Source organism: Cetorhinus maximus, chromosome 6, assembly GCF_964194155.1.
Source record: "Cetorhinus maximus chromosome 6, sCetMax3.hap1.1, whole genome shotgun sequence".
Classification (NCBI taxonomy): Eukaryota; Metazoa; Chordata; class Chondrichthyes; order Lamniformes; family Cetorhinidae; genus Cetorhinus; species Cetorhinus maximus.
Genome location: NC_135884.1, coordinates 126,194,919 through 126,211,424, shown reverse-complemented (window position 1 = coordinate 126,211,424; position 16,506 = coordinate 126,194,919). Strand labels below are relative to the sequence as shown.

Sequence of the window (16,506 nt, the reverse complement as noted above, 5' to 3'; positions counted from 1 at the left end):
TGCTGCCCACTCATTTAATCTGTCTATATCTGCTGACAGCCCTCAACAGAGTGGCACACGAGTTGGAGGAGTGCGTCCGCCTGCTCTCTGATGAAGTGGTGCCCATTGCACCACTTTGTGCATGCATTGAGGTCTCCTTGGGAAGGATGGTGGATGCCACAGAGACCGCGGTCCAGCAGAATGCGGAGATGCACACAGGCCTGCAGTCCATCGCGGTAGCCATGGGAGAGTTCCTGCCATGGCAACGCGAAAGGGAAATGGGGCACCTCGCTGTCCCTCCAGGTGCTCCTTCCCCTCAAGGAGTCAGGCCGGGGCCCTTGGACACCCGAAGGGAGGAGGAGCAGCAGCTGGACACCCAGGGTCATCCATTCAGAAATCTCAGAGGCTGTCCTCTTCCTCTGAGTCCCCCTCGCCTGTGACCCCCTCAACCTCGTCCTCTGTCACCACAGAGGAAGCAGCTGGCCCACAGGAGGACAGACAAAGCAACCGGGGCCCTCAAGTCCTTGGCTCTCCAGAGGACCCACGCCAAAGTCATCAGAGGCAACAGGGCCAATCATTGCATATGTGGAGCCTTCCCCCACCACACTTATCTCAATGTCCCGAGCATTTTCAATGCTGCCTGCTAGGGATCTCTTTCAGTTGTCCATCTGAGCTGACCTGGATCTGCGCCCATCCACTGATCACACTCCCATGTAGCACTTGTGCCTGCCAAACACAAGGCTCCTCTCACTTTTTATTTCAAAAACATGGTCGTAGTAAGATTTCTTCTCAGCTCTCCCGTCCTTTCGCCTCTGCAAGTCACCCATGTCCTTTCTGCTATCACTCTTCACCCCCCTGGCATCGCCTTCCATGTCCCCACCATCATCTACCAACCAGAACCCTTTTCCTTCCAAGATGTCCAGGTGAATGTGCACATTCCCTACGCTTCTGAGAATCCTGCCCCATCCGCATTGAACCCCCCTGACCTCCTCCTACCCACCCTCAGGGTCCGCATCTGCCTCCGAGTCCCCATCAACCACTCCCATGGTCCATTCTATCGCTACCATCGCACCCTCACCCTCACACCCTTCTGGCTCTCCCTGCCCCCTCCCATATTCACCATTCCCTCCTACCATGCTCACCCTCAGTTCGCTCCCCAGGAGGAATTCATTGACTCCACAGAACCCTCCCTTGCACTTTCACCTGGATACTCCGCCCCCCTCCCCTTACTCCCTCTTCCACCCTTACTCCCTCCTGACTCCTTCCTTCCCCTGGACTCCTTCCCCCTCTGTACTCCTTCCCCCCTTTGATCTCCTTCCATGCCCTTCCCCCCCTCCAAGTTCCTTTCTATCCCTGAAGCCCTTTCCCCTTCTGAACTCCTTCCTCCCCACGAAGTCCTGCCCCTCCGAACTCCTTCCTCCCCCCGCACTACTTTCTCCCCCCGAAGGCCTTCTTCCTTCTGAACTCCTTCCAACCTGAACTCCTTCCCATACACATTCCTTCTCCCTTTCACCTACCTCCCCAGTTTTCGCATTCTCCGCATTACACCCCCTTCCACCATTCTCCCTCCCCCGCCTCCCAATCTGAACCCCCCGACACCTTTGTTCCCCCCCTCCCAACATCACCCCACCCCTTGTTACACCTTCCTCTCCCAGTCAAACCTAGACCTTCCTCTTCCACCACCACCCCACATTCATTACACCTCCCTCTCCCACTCACAGCTGGACTTTCCTCTCCCCCACCTTGATGATTACTCAAAGCAGCCCATGGCCAACACTGTGATGTCCCGAAGCAGACCCGAGACATGAGCTGAGAACTCCCACCTCCTGTGAGCTGCTTCGCAACGGAGCCCTGACCATGAAAATCCACCCAGCATGTGATGCACATGTTCATCCAGGATTTGCTCGCTCCAGCCTCTTCTGCTTTTCAGATGCCTGCGATCTGATCAAGGCCCTAACGGTAAGTTCTGACTTCTGCACGTCACACTTGTCAAGACGTGTTCTGGGCCAGCATGTTTTCCCGCCGATGTGGGTGGGTAATTTGATGTTGGGGGGATGATTCTGACGAGCAGGCAAGATGATGAGATGCAAATGCATTGAAATGAGGTTCGCGACAGCTGGCGGTGGGAAAGGTGGCCCACCGTTAACAGGTGGAACGGATGATCGCAAACTGGTTTCACAACGGTGTGAAAATGATTTTTGGCCTTCTTGCCATATTGTCCAATCATGCCCGCCACAACCCCCGATGTTAATTGGGCTGGAAAATTCTGGCCAATGCATTTTGGAAATCTGAGTATATTACATCTACTTGTTCCCTCTATCTCCCCCATTAGTTACATCTTCAAAAAACTCTAAGAAATTTGTCAAACACAATTTCCCTTTTGTAAGAGCATGTTGATTTTGCCTGATCTTCCTATGATTTTCTAAGTGCACAGGTAAGGCCTCCTTAATAATAGATTCCACCATTTTCCCCACAACTGATGTCAGGTTAACTGGCCTGTAATTCTTTGTTTTCTCTCTCCCTCCTTTCTGAATAATGATGTCATATTTGCTAACTTCCAATCTGCTGGGACCATTCGAGAATCTAGTGAGTTTTGTAAAATCATAACTAACATATCCACTGTCTCTGCAGTTACCTTTTTTAGATCCCTGGGATGTAGGCCATCCGCTTCTGGGGATTTGATGGATTCTAGTCTCTTAAGTTTCTCCAATATGTTTTCTCTGCTGATATTAATTACCTTAAGTTCCTTACTCGTATTAGTCCCTTGCCCTCTATTTCTAGCATGTAATCTGTGTCTTCTACTGTGAAGACACACAAAATATTTGTTAAATAGTTTTCCCATTTCCTCATTCCACATGATAATTTCTCCTACCTATGCCTCCAAGGGACCAATGTTTACTTTAGCTACTCTCCTCCTTTTTATATACTTGCAAAAGCTTCAACAATCTGTTTTCATATTCCTGGCTAGTTTACCTTCATATTCAATATTTCCCTTCTTATCAACCTTTTGGTAGCCCTTTGCTGGTTCCTAAAACACTGCCAATCCTCAGGTTTACTACTTTTCTTTGAACCCCTTCTTTTAATCTAGTATTATCCTTAACTTCTCTAGTAAGCCAGGGATGATCTTCCTTGCTGAGTTTTTCTTTTTAATGGAATGTATTTGTGTTGAACTTTTTGAATTGTTTCTTTCAATGTTTATTTATCGCCAAACGTTTAAATCTATTTACCCCATCAGCTTCCCCCTCTTACCTTTTTAATTGACTTTGTTTAAGTTTAAGAGTCTTGTTTAGGACTGGAGTATGTCACTTTCAAAATTAATGTAGAATTATATTGTACTATGATCACCTTTGCTCAAAGTAGCTTTTACAATGCGAAATAGCTTTATCCCTAATTGGTTCCACAACATATTATTCCAGGCAAATGTCAAGAAAGCATTCTATAAACTCATCTTCCAGACCACCTTTCCTAATTTGATTGGTCCAGTCTTTATGAGGATTAAAGTCCCCCACAATTATTACATTGCTTTTGTTACAAGCTCCAATAATTTTTTGTTTAATGCTCTGTCCAATGGTATGACCACTGTTAGGGGGCCTATAAACTACTCCCGCAGTGTTTTCTGACCTTTGTTATTCTTAATCTCTACCCAATGCTGATTCTACTTTGTGATGTTCAAAGCCAAGGTCCTTTCTCACTACAATCCTTATGCCATGCCTGACTATCAGGGCTGCTCCTCCTCCTTATTCTTTCTGCCTGTCTTTTTAAAATGTGTACCCTGGAATATTTATCTCCCTACCTTGATCATCTTGTAACCATGACTCTGTATTTGGTGATCAGATCTGAACTATTTATCTCTATTTGTAGCACTCGTTCACCTATCTTATTGCAAATGCTTTGTGCATTCAGTTAATGAGCCTTTAATTTTATTTTTTACTACTATTATTTGCATAGACCTTATTTGCTGATGCACTATTACCATTGAACTCTCTTTCCCTTCCTTTCTCACTCTGCTTGTCTTTACCCAAATCACTGCACTGTTCTATTATCTTGACTTTTCTCTTTAGTTTTCTAAATCCCTATTCACCTAACCTTCACCCCCTATTTTAGCTTAAAACCCTTTCCACAGTCCTAGTTATATATTTCACCAAAACATTGGTCCCAGCAAGATAGTGGCACCTTCTCTCACACACACCACCACATCTCCACCTGGCCTCATCTCCTCTGGAGACTGCCTCCTCAGCCCTCACTATCTTAACAGCCATTTGCACAGATCAACATGTGCCCCCACACACACGCCCTGGGATACCCCCCATCCCCAGCACGGCCCTTGCCCTGAAGCCTCTTCACCTCCCTGAGGCCACTTCTCCCCCATACCCAAGCAAGCCCTAGCCCTGCAGCCATTAAAAAGCCACCCCTGCCCTACGGCTGACCTGGTAGGTAGAGATCTGCCTGTGAACCCCCCTTAAAGCTTTGTGGTGTCTGCGAAGCCTGGCATTGATGACCTCAAGTGCTGCCCGAAGAAAGGTAGGCAAACAAACCTCAAAGTCCTGAGCGAAGTGCAACTCACTAGGTGCTCGTCGCTTATGTACAGTTGTGAAACACGGTGTGATCCAGATGATCCAGCATGGGGGGGTGAGCAGGCGTTAAAATGAGATGCTGAAGTATTGAAATTAGGTCCCTGACATGCGGTGGCGGGAAACACGGCCTGCCATTTACAGGTGGAGTGGACGATCGCAAACTGGTATCACGACGGCATGAAACTGATTGTTGGGCTTCTCGCCATATTGTTACCCACCACCCCCTCCACCACCCGCCATGGTGCCTGATGCCAATGGGGCCGGATAATTCTGGCTATTATCATGGAAGAGGAGGAGGAGGATAGCATGGACATAAGGATAATGAGGCAGCATATGAGAAGATTGTTCCCTCCAAGATATTCATCCTCCCGAAAAAAATGTGTAAACCAGGCCCTATGAAGAGTTAGTGGGGAACTGTACAGCAAAAGAGTGGAATTGATCAAGGAGGCAATAAAGGACCCTTACCAGCCATGCATGCGACCTGCTGCCACTGCTGCCCTTTCCTGTGCCTATGATGGCCATGGCCACACAATTTTATCACACTGTCTTAATTCAGGCAGCTGCAAAATCTGTATAACATGATTGAGGGCGCAGTTTGTGTATGTATTCATCAGATAATTAACATATCTTTCTTCAAAGCTGGGGAATTCATCCAATTTGGCAAAGCAACAGGCCAACAGCAAGATAGGGCCATCCAGCCATTTTTCCCAAGACGCAGGTGGGCATTGTTGGCACCACTGAAGCTTTGCGAGCTCCCACAGCATATTCCCTTAACAGCCCTGAGCAGAAGTAGCCTTTCACTCAGTATCCAGATTGTGTGTCTGCAGTTCTGTTGTGAAAGAGTTGGCACTTAGTTTCACTGCCAGCTCCCTCCACATGGCATGTGAAATAAATTTTTATGCTTTCCTCCTGTGGGCATACAACAGTCTGTCTCTCTCTGCTGCTTCGCATTCAGAAAGTTTTGTAGATCATTTTCTGTAAAATTTTGAGCCTCTCTTTGCTTCCTTCCAATGTCCTGGTCCCTTCTTTGGATGCCACTGACAGACCTCCTCCTTGTTCAAAAAGTGACACAAAAACATACAGCATGCTGTAAGCTCCTGACAGTGAGCTCAGTCTAGCAAAAAGTTCCCAATGTACATGCTGTTCCTTAGTCTATTGGTATAATCTGCAGCCATTCCTGGTTTTATAAAGGCTGTACTGTTAAATTCCAAGATCTCTTAGCTTAATATTTTCATGTTACACAGGATTTGTGTTAATAAATTTCAGAAGCACATGCAAATGAGTTGACCATACAAATGAGAGTAGGGTGAAAATGCAGCAAACATGTCAGACTGGTGGACTATCATATTACCAATACACGTCACTCTGATAGACACCAAATCCCAGAATTCCATTCACTTTTACCTGAGACTTATCGGGCAGAATTTTACGCCTTGCATAAAATAGCATGAGAAAACATCAGGCAAGCGTCCCGATGTCATCCCACATGCGTGCAATCTTCAGATCGCGCTGGTTTGGAGCTGCGCCCGCCATTAATTAAAAGGCCACTTAAGGCCATTAAAAAATCGATTTTACGTTGCCCGTGCGATTTCGCGCTTGTTGCATGGGCAAAACGGGCAGCCCACATTTTGCAAAACCTCATCCAAGGGTGGGATAAAAAGGGTCAGCAGCATTGCCAGTGTGAGTAGTGAGGAGTTTAGATTGTTTGCTGCTGGTTGATTATTTGAACTTGACAGCTTCATCTCAGTTCTGAGCTTCATTCTTAGCATTTCGAGGCTTTATTCCAGGAATCATTGGTGTCTCCAAGGTCCCCCAGAGGATTCTGACCATGTGGACCCTCCCAGGTATCAGACAACCGTCCGTGACCCTGGTAATGGGGATTGTGCTGTCCAACAGAGGCACCTCCTCTGAGGAGGAAGAGAGGAGCAGAAGGGAGAGGAGGCCAGGTGTCCCAATGTGGCTTCCAGGACCTGTGGGAGGGGAGATGCAGGCACAGGGGGGCATGGCCAGCAGGAAGTTCAAGGTGGAAGGTGCCCCAGAAGATGCCACTATCCTGCTGCCAGGGATTACAGGCGGACATGCAGCTACCTCAATATGTCTGAAGTGCAATGCCGAAGGAGGCTCTGCCTCTCCAGGGAGACTGTGATCTCCATTTGTCAGATGATTAGGCCTGAGATCAACTCTAACTGGGTGGACACCCCATGCCAGTGGCTCTGAAGGTCACAGTGGCCCTCAACTTCTATGCCTCTGGCTCTATCCAGGGGTCAGTGGGGGATCTGTGTGGAGTGTCCCAATCAGCTGTCCACAGTTGCATTAAGCTGGTGACAGAAGCTCTGTTCAGGCGGGTAATGACATTTATTCATTTCTGTATGGAAGAGGCCAGCCAGGCTGAGCGAGCCAGAGGGTTTGCAGTGATTGCTGGCTTCCCTCACATCCAGGGTGCAATTGACTGCACACATGTGGACATCAGGAAGGATTCCACTCCATGAACTTCCAGACAGTGTGCAGCCACAGGATGCAGATTCTGCAAGTCTGTGCAAGGTACCCTGGCAGCTCCCATGCTGCTTATATCTTCAGACACTCCCAGGTGCTGAGGCTCTTCAGTGCTCCAGCCCAATTGGGTGGATGACTGCTGGGTGACAAGGCTGTCCGTTGAAAAGGTGGGTCATGATGCCTCTCCACCACCCATGAAGGGAGGCAGAGCAATGTTATAATAGGAGTCAAGCCTCCACAAGGGCGGTGATAGAGAGGACCTGGGTCTTCTGAAGATGCGCTTCTGAGGCCTGGACCGTTCAGGGGGAGCACTACAATAACCCGCAGAGTGGGCATCACTGATAGTGACTGCATGCTGCGCTCTCCACAACCTGGCACTGGCAAGGGGGGAGCCACTGGAGGAAGAGGATGTTGACGCAGCTCCACAGGTCACAGTGGATGAATCCAGTAGTGAGTCAGAAGAGGAGCTCGTTGAGGAGAACACTCTGGGCGTGGAGGCAGACCTCTGTATCCTTCAAGGAGGCAGGGACGCCTTGATCCAATGCTCCTTCAGCTAGGCTGCGAAAAATCTGCTTCCACCTCATGCCAGTGCTGCTGCCTCCAACCCGGACGTCTGAAATGACCCTTTCATTTGAACCCAAGGTTCATTAGGTGCCTGTTCAATAAAGTTTAGAGCCACTCACATCCAGCATTACATACTGGCATACCCTGCACCAAAAATGTAAAAAGGTGAAGCATACTCAGGCCTATACGACAAAACAAAATTTATGTCATTTTGACAATCCAAAAAAATTAACATAACTTTCATTCCCAGACCAGAAAACATAAACAAAACAATACAGAACAGAAGATCACCCGTGACCAGATCCTCTTGTGCTCATGGTGCCTTAAACTTATGTTTGCGAGTGCTACGTCTTGGTGCTGCAGCGCGCCCCCCCCCCGCCCCCGCCCCGCCCCCGCCCCGCCTTCTCTGGCAGTGGCATTGGAGACAGCCTGCTGACTCTGCTGTCTTGTTGGCCTTGATGACCTTGGCGGTTGTCATCTGGCCAGAGCCTGTGCTGCCCCCGCCTGGGAGGGAGCAGCTAGTGCCATGGCTGGCCTCTTCCAGGTTATCGATCCTCATCAGGTGTCACTGTTACTGGCAGAGGGGCGGAGGAGCTGCTCCCGCCAACCAGAGTGCCCTGAGAGGAGCCTGCAGAGGCAACAAGCGCCAACGTGAGGTTGCTCTTGACTTCCCCGCTCACCATTGATGGACAGGGAGAAGGCGGGAGAATGGGGTTGAGAAACTTATCAGCCATGATTGAATGGCAGAGCAGACTCAATGGGCCGAGTGGCCTAATTTCTGCTCCTATGTCTTATGGTCTTATGGAACCTATCTGGGATACTAAGTCCCTCATCCATCTCCCACACTGGCACTGACCACCTGGGCGAGGGCTTGCAGATCCAAGCGCAAACCCAGAAATCCCTGATTCTAACCCTAGAGTTGCCTCTCCATGAGAGTCGCCACTCTCAATGGAGGAGGCAGTGCGCTCAGCCAACAGGGTCAACGCAGTGAGCATGCTCCACATGGACTCCTCCACAACAAAGACTATGGCACGCATACCCTCATGGATCTCCGCCGGATCCTCCCACATATCCCGCTGGACGTCCAGCATCTGCCACCTAATGGATGACTCCAGAGGCTCACCACCTGCCTTCGACTGAGCATTATCCTGGTCTCTAGCAGCCCTCCGACTGCTGGCACCCTGGGCACTCTCTACCTCTGCCTGCTCTTCAAATGAGTGTGAAGTGCCCTTACCCCTGTGCTTCGACATTCTAGCTGAAGATCTACTGCCCACCAAGGTGCTGGTATCTGCACTGGTGCCTGGTTCAAAGAGTGGGTGTGAGCCCAGTGGTTCTCTGGTGTAAGGTGTGGCTCTTCGGGATCATGCGATTGAGTGGCTGCTGGCGAATCTAAGGAAGAAAAAGGACATGTCATTAGTTAAAGTCATCACACTGGCACTGTGCATCCCAGGCACCCTGGTGAGCCAATGGAGATCTGCGCCATGGTACCATCATCTTTCAGTGATCAATGGGGACTCCAGGTTTGAGGCTCCCATCAATGAAGAGACTACACAGGAATGTTTGCAGCATCTGAAACTCTCACCTCTGTGCACTGCACTCTTACCGCGAGGACCGCGAAGCACTTGTCCGAAAACCGTGGGGCCGAGTTCCCACTTGACCTGGCCTCCTGCCTGGCATCTCCAGCCGCATTTGAGGTCATGGCTTCAGCCTTCAGAAAGCAGAAGATATGTTCTTCCCTGGCAGCCTTCAAGGAGCTGCCTGTGCCGTTTTTAACCGCCCACTGGGTCACCATTGGGCAGGCGGCCAACAGGCCCCTGCCCCTGCCCAGCCCTTCCTGACCATTGGGAAGACATGTTTCACGCTGGGTGGGCCTTAAATGGCCAGCCAGTGTGAAATCGCGGTCGGGGGCTGATCGCGGGCGGGTGGCCTTTTTCCTGACCGGTCATGGGACCGCCAATCGCGCGCGCCTGCCAAGGGTAAAATTCAGGCCATAGAGTGCTGGGCAGGTACAGCTTGGCTTGTCAATGAGAAATGAGAAATGGTATTAATTGTGAGTGGTCTCAAGTTGTCCATTTTTAAAAAAATGGTGCATTCTAAGACCACTGGGGTATTTTGTCCCGATCTCCACATCCCTCACAATGTGAGTTTCTCAAGCACAGGCATAAAGTTGTCTGATTACACAATTATTTTCTTTTCTCTGAATACAGCCAACTGATTTGAAATTAGATTCAGGAAGGAAAAAAATACTCTTCCAGCAGCGTTTGTGGCCACTTCTCTTGAGGTCCAGTGGTTTAATATATAAATGTTGATATATGGAGGAGGTTGCAGAGTTGGGTTGGAGCAAGGCTAATAGGCAATTCTAATTGAGGATCTTAAAATTTGCTAAAATCCTAAGTAATTATGATTTTTAAGCTTGCTTATTGCTTGTTACTTCTGGTTTTATAAAATTTTCCACTGAAATGAATGGAATTATAAGCAGACTGAAGAACAGATTGGATTAATACCCATCTTTCACCCCTGAGACCAGGTCTGAATTGAGTCACAGGCATTATGACAAATGTACTTTCCATGTTCACTTGATGAATCCCTTGTAAAATTACTTTGGGAAATCTCAGTTTTTAGTGGCCACAAATCTGCAATACAGAATTGTCCATAACTTGACATGACTTGGTACAAAATTGATACCTCAGTCTGACACTATCAGTGGCTTCTATAAGAAATGCTGCTATTGTACAGGATGTTTTCCTATTTTTGTGGCTGAGGATGGCTAGGCTAGAGGAATCAACCTCTTATTCTGCATTTCATTTGGCAATATTGGATCGTGAAACAAGGTGCAAGAAAATGGAAAAATGTTCAGATCACCAGAACTGATATCCTTCACCTTTACCTAGCACAAAATGTACAAAGAAAAATTAAGTGTATAAAAACATAAAATTGATACTGAAAGATAATCATACTCCCGAATGTGCCAGACCTGATTTTTATTTCCAATCATGACTCATTCTTTTGATGACGGGCCTGATGGAAGAACAAACTCTGTGATTTTTAAGCTTGCTTATTGTTTGTTACTTATGGTTTTATAAAATTTTCCACTGAAATGAATGGAATTATAAGCAGACTGAAGAACAGATTGGATTAATACCCATCTTTCACCCCTGAGACCAGGTCTGAATTGAGTCACAGGCATTATGACAAATGTACTTTCCATGTTCACTTGATGAATTCCTTGTAAAATTACTTTGGGAAATCTCAGTTTTTCTGAGGACGGTGTGATATAAGTGTTGTTAATCCTTTTTTTCCTTCAAATAGCATTTTTGTCAGTACAGTATTGGAAGACATTATCTGTAGTGGTTTTGTAAACAATAACAGTGCACTAGCACTAACGATGGATAGATGTGCCTCAAAATTAGAATCAAAATTAAATTTAATATCAGCCAGATGCTGCCTGCTTATGCTGTCAGTCAATGTGATTTTCACTGCTGTGAATGTAAAAGGGATACTTCACACATGAGACATTACATGGTATAATTGCAAATTCAGTGTGAATCATCTTCATAGCTCCTTTTCCAATGGAGAATGAACAGGTCATGTCAAGTGTGGCTTAGATCAGCCAAAATAATAGAATATGGTCTCCTTGTGAATGGAAGAATGTAAGTCATTTTATTTCACTGGATTACTTCCTTTTACAGGTTTCACATAATTTTGCCATTAACTTCAATTCGGAAAATGACGAATGTGAAGGTAAGCCAAAACCAGTTTCACTCAATTGAAGATGTGGTTTTCCTGTCACTTATGTGTCGCTGTGATATAGTTTACGTTTCAGAACAATGCAGATGTGGCAGTATGACTATGGGGTTAGATCCCAAAATAGCTTTAGAGACCTGTAGTGTGAGACCCCTTAAGGAGGCCCTCTCGCACCACTTTACACTGTGGAGCACAACTCCAATTTGTGCTAATAAATACAGAAAACGATGGAAAAACTCAGCAGGTCTGGTAGCATCTATGGAGAGAGAAACAGAGTTAATGTTTTGAGCCTGTATCATCCTTCTTGAAGAAGAGTCATACAGACTCGAAACATTAACTCTGTTTCTTTCTCCACAGATGCTACCAGACCTGCTGAGTTTTTTCAGCATTTTCTGTTTTTATTTCATGAAGTGGAAAAGGCCTATAATGGCCAAGTGACTTGTAACAGCCATTCTCATTTTTACAATGTCCATCACCTAGTTCCTATTATTTCCCACTGCCATCCCTACTTCAGTCCATCTAATGCTGCGAGCCTCATCCATGTCTTTGGTCAATCTCCTGTGCTGCACACTGTCAAAAGCTTTGCTGAAACCTAAATCTATGATATCCTCAGGGTTTCCTTGTCACTGGGTGTGTTATTTTCTCAAAGAAGCCCAATGATTTCCCAAATCAAACCCCAAAGTGCTGAAAATGCCGTTTGTTTTAGAAGCAAATGAATGCTAACTGGCTAGAGCAGTCACAAAAAACATTCAGCATTAGCACAAATAATATATAACCTGTTTCAATATATGTGATGCACTAGCTTTGGCTGCTGGAGGACTGGGTGTGCAGGCATGGATGGTATAAATCTCTTGCTTTCGTATATTATGCTCAAGGTTTGTGATGTTTTATATCACTGTATATATATATATACGACAGCAACTTCTAACTGAATTCTTTCTTTTTTTTTGTTAAAGGAATACAGGGAGTTGTTGAATCGTATCAGAGCTGCCTACCCAAAATCCAGCTCTATGGCCCAACCAATGTGTCCCCTATCATAGGGAAAGTGGCTAAGGTGGCTGCTGAGGAGGAGAAGACAAAAGAAGCATCTGTATGTATATCTTACTTAACAAAACACATAGATCTCAGAAACGCACAGAGGACACAGCTTGCAATCTGACGTAGGTAGCCATTTGAAATCTTTACACACACTAGTTGATCTTTTAGTCGCTCCTCTCCCTACCTGGGGTTGCTAGGAATGTTGAGCAGACCGATGTGTTATTTCAGGCTATTTAACTGGATTCATGAGTAAATGCGCCATGTCATAAGCTAAGGAACCATATTGATTATGGGGTCCCAGCTTTGATTCTTGGCCTGGGCTACATTGCTGATCTCAGCTTTAATAGGATGAATTAATTTTAACACCCCTGGGCTTGCAATGAAAAAAAATCTGCTAGGATTCCTGCAGTTAATAGCCATCCCCACCATGACTTCAGCTGAAAAATGCCCCTGTAAGGTAAACAAAAGGATTGAGGTTGGCTGTGAAGCCCCCATGAATGAATGGTGCTCAATGTCTCAGCTCACATACAAAGAAAAGGAAGTGTGTTGCATTTATATAGCACCTTTGATAATCCCAGGATTTCCTAAAAGGCTTTAAAGCTGAACAGGGACTGAATGGCAGCTGATACAGCCATTCCACATCAGAAGTTGACATCTTCAGTAGTGTTTGAGGCAATAGTAACAATTAGGCAGTTCAGTAATTTTGCATAAAATGACACTGTTGCCGTAAAACCAGAAAAATAATATAACAGTGAATAAATTCTACTTGCTTCAAGGATTTTATATGGGGATCTTTCTGTTCTGATCGTACCTTATTTTTATCTTTGCAGCAATACTTTATCCTGCTGATCCTAACCGATGGTGTTGTCACTGACATGGCAGATACAAGGGAGGCAATAGTCCGAGCATCATACCTACCAATGTCCATCATCATTGTTGGTGTCGGCAATGCAGATTTTACAGATATGCAGATACTGGATGGTGATGATGGGGTTTTACGATCTCCAAAGGGGGAACCTGCACTACGAGACATTGTTCAATTTGTCCCCTTCCGTGAATTTAAAAATGTAAGGTCTAAAGTATTTTTTGAGTTATGCTTCTTATTGTAGAGAGGTATTTTATTTAAAATCATGATAGGAGAGATCGTGATTTTAAACTAAATAAGGCAGTTTAACCTAAGGAATAAGCTATTCATTCACAGTTTTTGGTCTATTACAGAGATCACAATCTTCAGAGTAAATGGTGGCCTGGATTTTTGTGGAGTTGGGCCATGTTGAGCCACGTTTAAAAATGAGGGTGGCACCTGATTCCAGGATTCCTGCCCCATTCCCATTTCCAGAAATTTTTGCCATCACGAGTAAGGGTGTGGGTAACGAGCCCACATGCAGCACTCCTGTCCTTGCTAGTTCCATTGAGGGGTTGGGCATTTCATTTTTTGTTGGAGTCAGGCCCACTTTGTTAGACATGATTCATGGCACCTCAGAGGAGTTGTTAACCATTGGAGAATCCTAGCCTCAAGTCTGGAACAAAAAGAAACAATTATGCTTTTGCCATTCCCTTTGAAAAAACATTGCTCCTTTCACCTTCTCATTAGGCTATCAATCAAATACAGGCATTGAAAGCCCCATTGAGGAAAGCTTTATTGCACTTCACACCTCTTAATCTTGTCCAAATAAGCACACATGCATTGAAAAATCTCTTCAAAGAAAGATTGGGTAATTACAAGATAATAAAGGTGTCAGTCACACATAGCTAGCACTCCCCTTTACAACTGAGTAAACAGACTCCTGCTGAGTTGAGTCCATTAGCCATTCTTAGATCTCAGCCAAGCATTCATAATAAGGCCAGTTGGAAAAACTGATGTCTGGCCATCTACTCAACCTGCCTTTATTGATATAGTTACCAGATGGTCTCATTATGAATGCTTGGCCAGGCTCCAAGATTGAATAATGGACTCAGCTCAATAGAAGTCTGTTTGTCAAAAGGAACTTCTAGCTTTGTGTGATTGACATCTTTACTACCTTGTAATAACCTGATCTTTCTTTGAAGAGGTTTTTCAATGTATGTGTTTATTTGAACAAGATTAAGAGGTGATAAGTGGATTAAAGCTTTCCTCAGTGGGATTTCCACTGCCTGTGTTTGACAGCTTTATGAGAAGGTAAGGGGGGGGCAATGTATTTCAAAGGGAATGTTGATTTTTTTTTCTTGTGAGCATTGCAGAAACTTGCTAATGTGATTATATGGCTCATTGGTTGTGTACCTCATGCATGCACTGGGTGAGAGGGTATGGAGAGGCATGGGGGCACAGGAAGGATATGGAGGGAACATGAGAGATATGAGAGAGCATTGAGGGCATGGAGACAGAGGGAGCATGGGAAATATTGGAGGGTGTGGAGATATGAGGAGCATGGAGGAGGAGAGGGATGGATATGGGTGAGGGTGATGAGGGCTAGAGGCTCTAACAACAATGATAACAACTGGGCCAATAGTCCAACAAACAGAGACAGGCCTTCTTACCTCCAGCCTCACCATTGGCTCACCTCCATTGCCATCTTGGGCCTGCCTCTGGAGGCAGCAGGCCCCTCTCTAGCCTAAGTCCGCCTTCCGGGCAAGAAAATATGATGGCCAGACTCCTCCAGTATGGAGGTAGGGTTTCAGAGTTGGGAAAATTCCCCACCTCTTGATACCTGCCTCCTTGATTGAAACTCCAGCCCAGTGACCCAGAGGAATCATTCAAAAGGAAGTAAACAGCTTCATCACTGTTGCTGGACTCCTGGAGATCCCCTTAACTTGACACCAGATTTAAACTGACATCAGGAAAGGCGAGATCCTCACCACAAAGATTGCTTTCTCGCAGTCAGTGGTGTGGGCCATTGCTTCGCCACGGACTGCAAAATCCAAGCCCAAATCTTCTTATTTGGCTCTGTGTCAAATCTTATCTTATAATGCTGCTGCAAAGCACCTTGGGATGTTGAATTATGTTAAAGACACAATGTAAATGCAAAGTTGCTGTTTGTGAAGAAGCGTAAACATTTGAGATCAACTTTATTGTGGGGATAATGCTCATTAAAGCTTGAATTAATTTATTTTGTTTTATTTTCATAGCTTTTGTAAGTTGCTAGATACAGAAGTACAATGAGCTGAAACAAGAGAGAAGTTGGTTTCTTCATTGATGTCTTGATCTGTGTTCCAGGCCTCTCCAGCAGCTTTGGCCAAATGTGTCTTAGCAGAAGTTCCGAAGCAAGTTGTGGAATATTACAGTTACAAGGCAATTGCACCAAAATGTCCAATTGTGGACTCCTCTGAGTCAGCATGTACAACGCCTGAATAAATGGACTGACCATTATATGTGGAGGTCTCCGAAAAGAGAATGATATGGCAGCCTGTGAAAATAATATTCATGTAATGTAACTGGTTTTCTACATATATTTTAAGATAAAAAAAAAGTCATTCAACAATTTCCATAGTTCTAGTAAACAAATCGCAAGGTCCATGGCAATGATCAACCACAGCAAAATGTCAAGGTTGAAAGATGGAACTGGGTAATAATCTGCCAATACTCAGACACATCATATTGCTCCAGTGCTTTTCTGAGTTAATGGCACATATATATCGTCAGGAGTGAATAGAGATGTAAATGGAAAATGGATGTAGGAACAGGATGCTTTACCTTCTATAGCACATGTCAAGAAGAATTTCCTCAAAAAACAATTAAAACCACCGCAGAAAGCAAACTACATGTGGCACATGCTGCATGGTTCCTGCATTCTTGGCTTCATAGTTAATCTGAAGATTTTGATTTAAAACCCCATACTTAAGACACTTCTTCATATAACATGTGGTTATACTGGGGAAATGATTTTTGAATAATTTTTCAAAATTTTTTTTGCTTGTTACTTTTTAATATGCATGAATCAATTAGTATGCAAATGCTAAAACTGGAGGAAAATTACTGCTTTGGACTGCAATCATGATGGGAGAAAATGGAAAACAGCCATTTTGGTCCAGGGATGCTATAACAAAAACTATGTAATAATATTAGTGAATGGCTCAGTGATACAATGAATTTGTTCTACCACCTGGAGTGAAATGAAGTAGCTGAAAGTTGGTTGAC

At 45.4% G+C, this 16,506-nt stretch overlaps 1 protein-coding gene across 1 annotated transcript in view; it reads left to right on the top strand.

Annotated features, from left to right (window-relative positions):
* Nucleotides 1-15,723, top strand: part of cpne7 (copine VII) — a 190,995-nt gene extending 175,272 nt beyond the window's left edge. Inside the window, exons 12-15 of the mRNA XM_078544786.1 lie at nt 11,300-11,351; nt 12,311-12,444; nt 13,223-13,459; nt 15,586-15,723. Of these exons, the coding sequence (XP_078400912.1) occupies nt 11,300-11,351; nt 12,311-12,444; nt 13,223-13,459; nt 15,586-15,723 (561 nt within the window). The remainder of the gene's footprint in view (nt 1-11,299; nt 11,352-12,310; nt 12,445-13,222; nt 13,460-15,585) is intronic.
* The last annotated feature ends 783 nt before the right edge of the window (nt 15,724-16,506 follow it).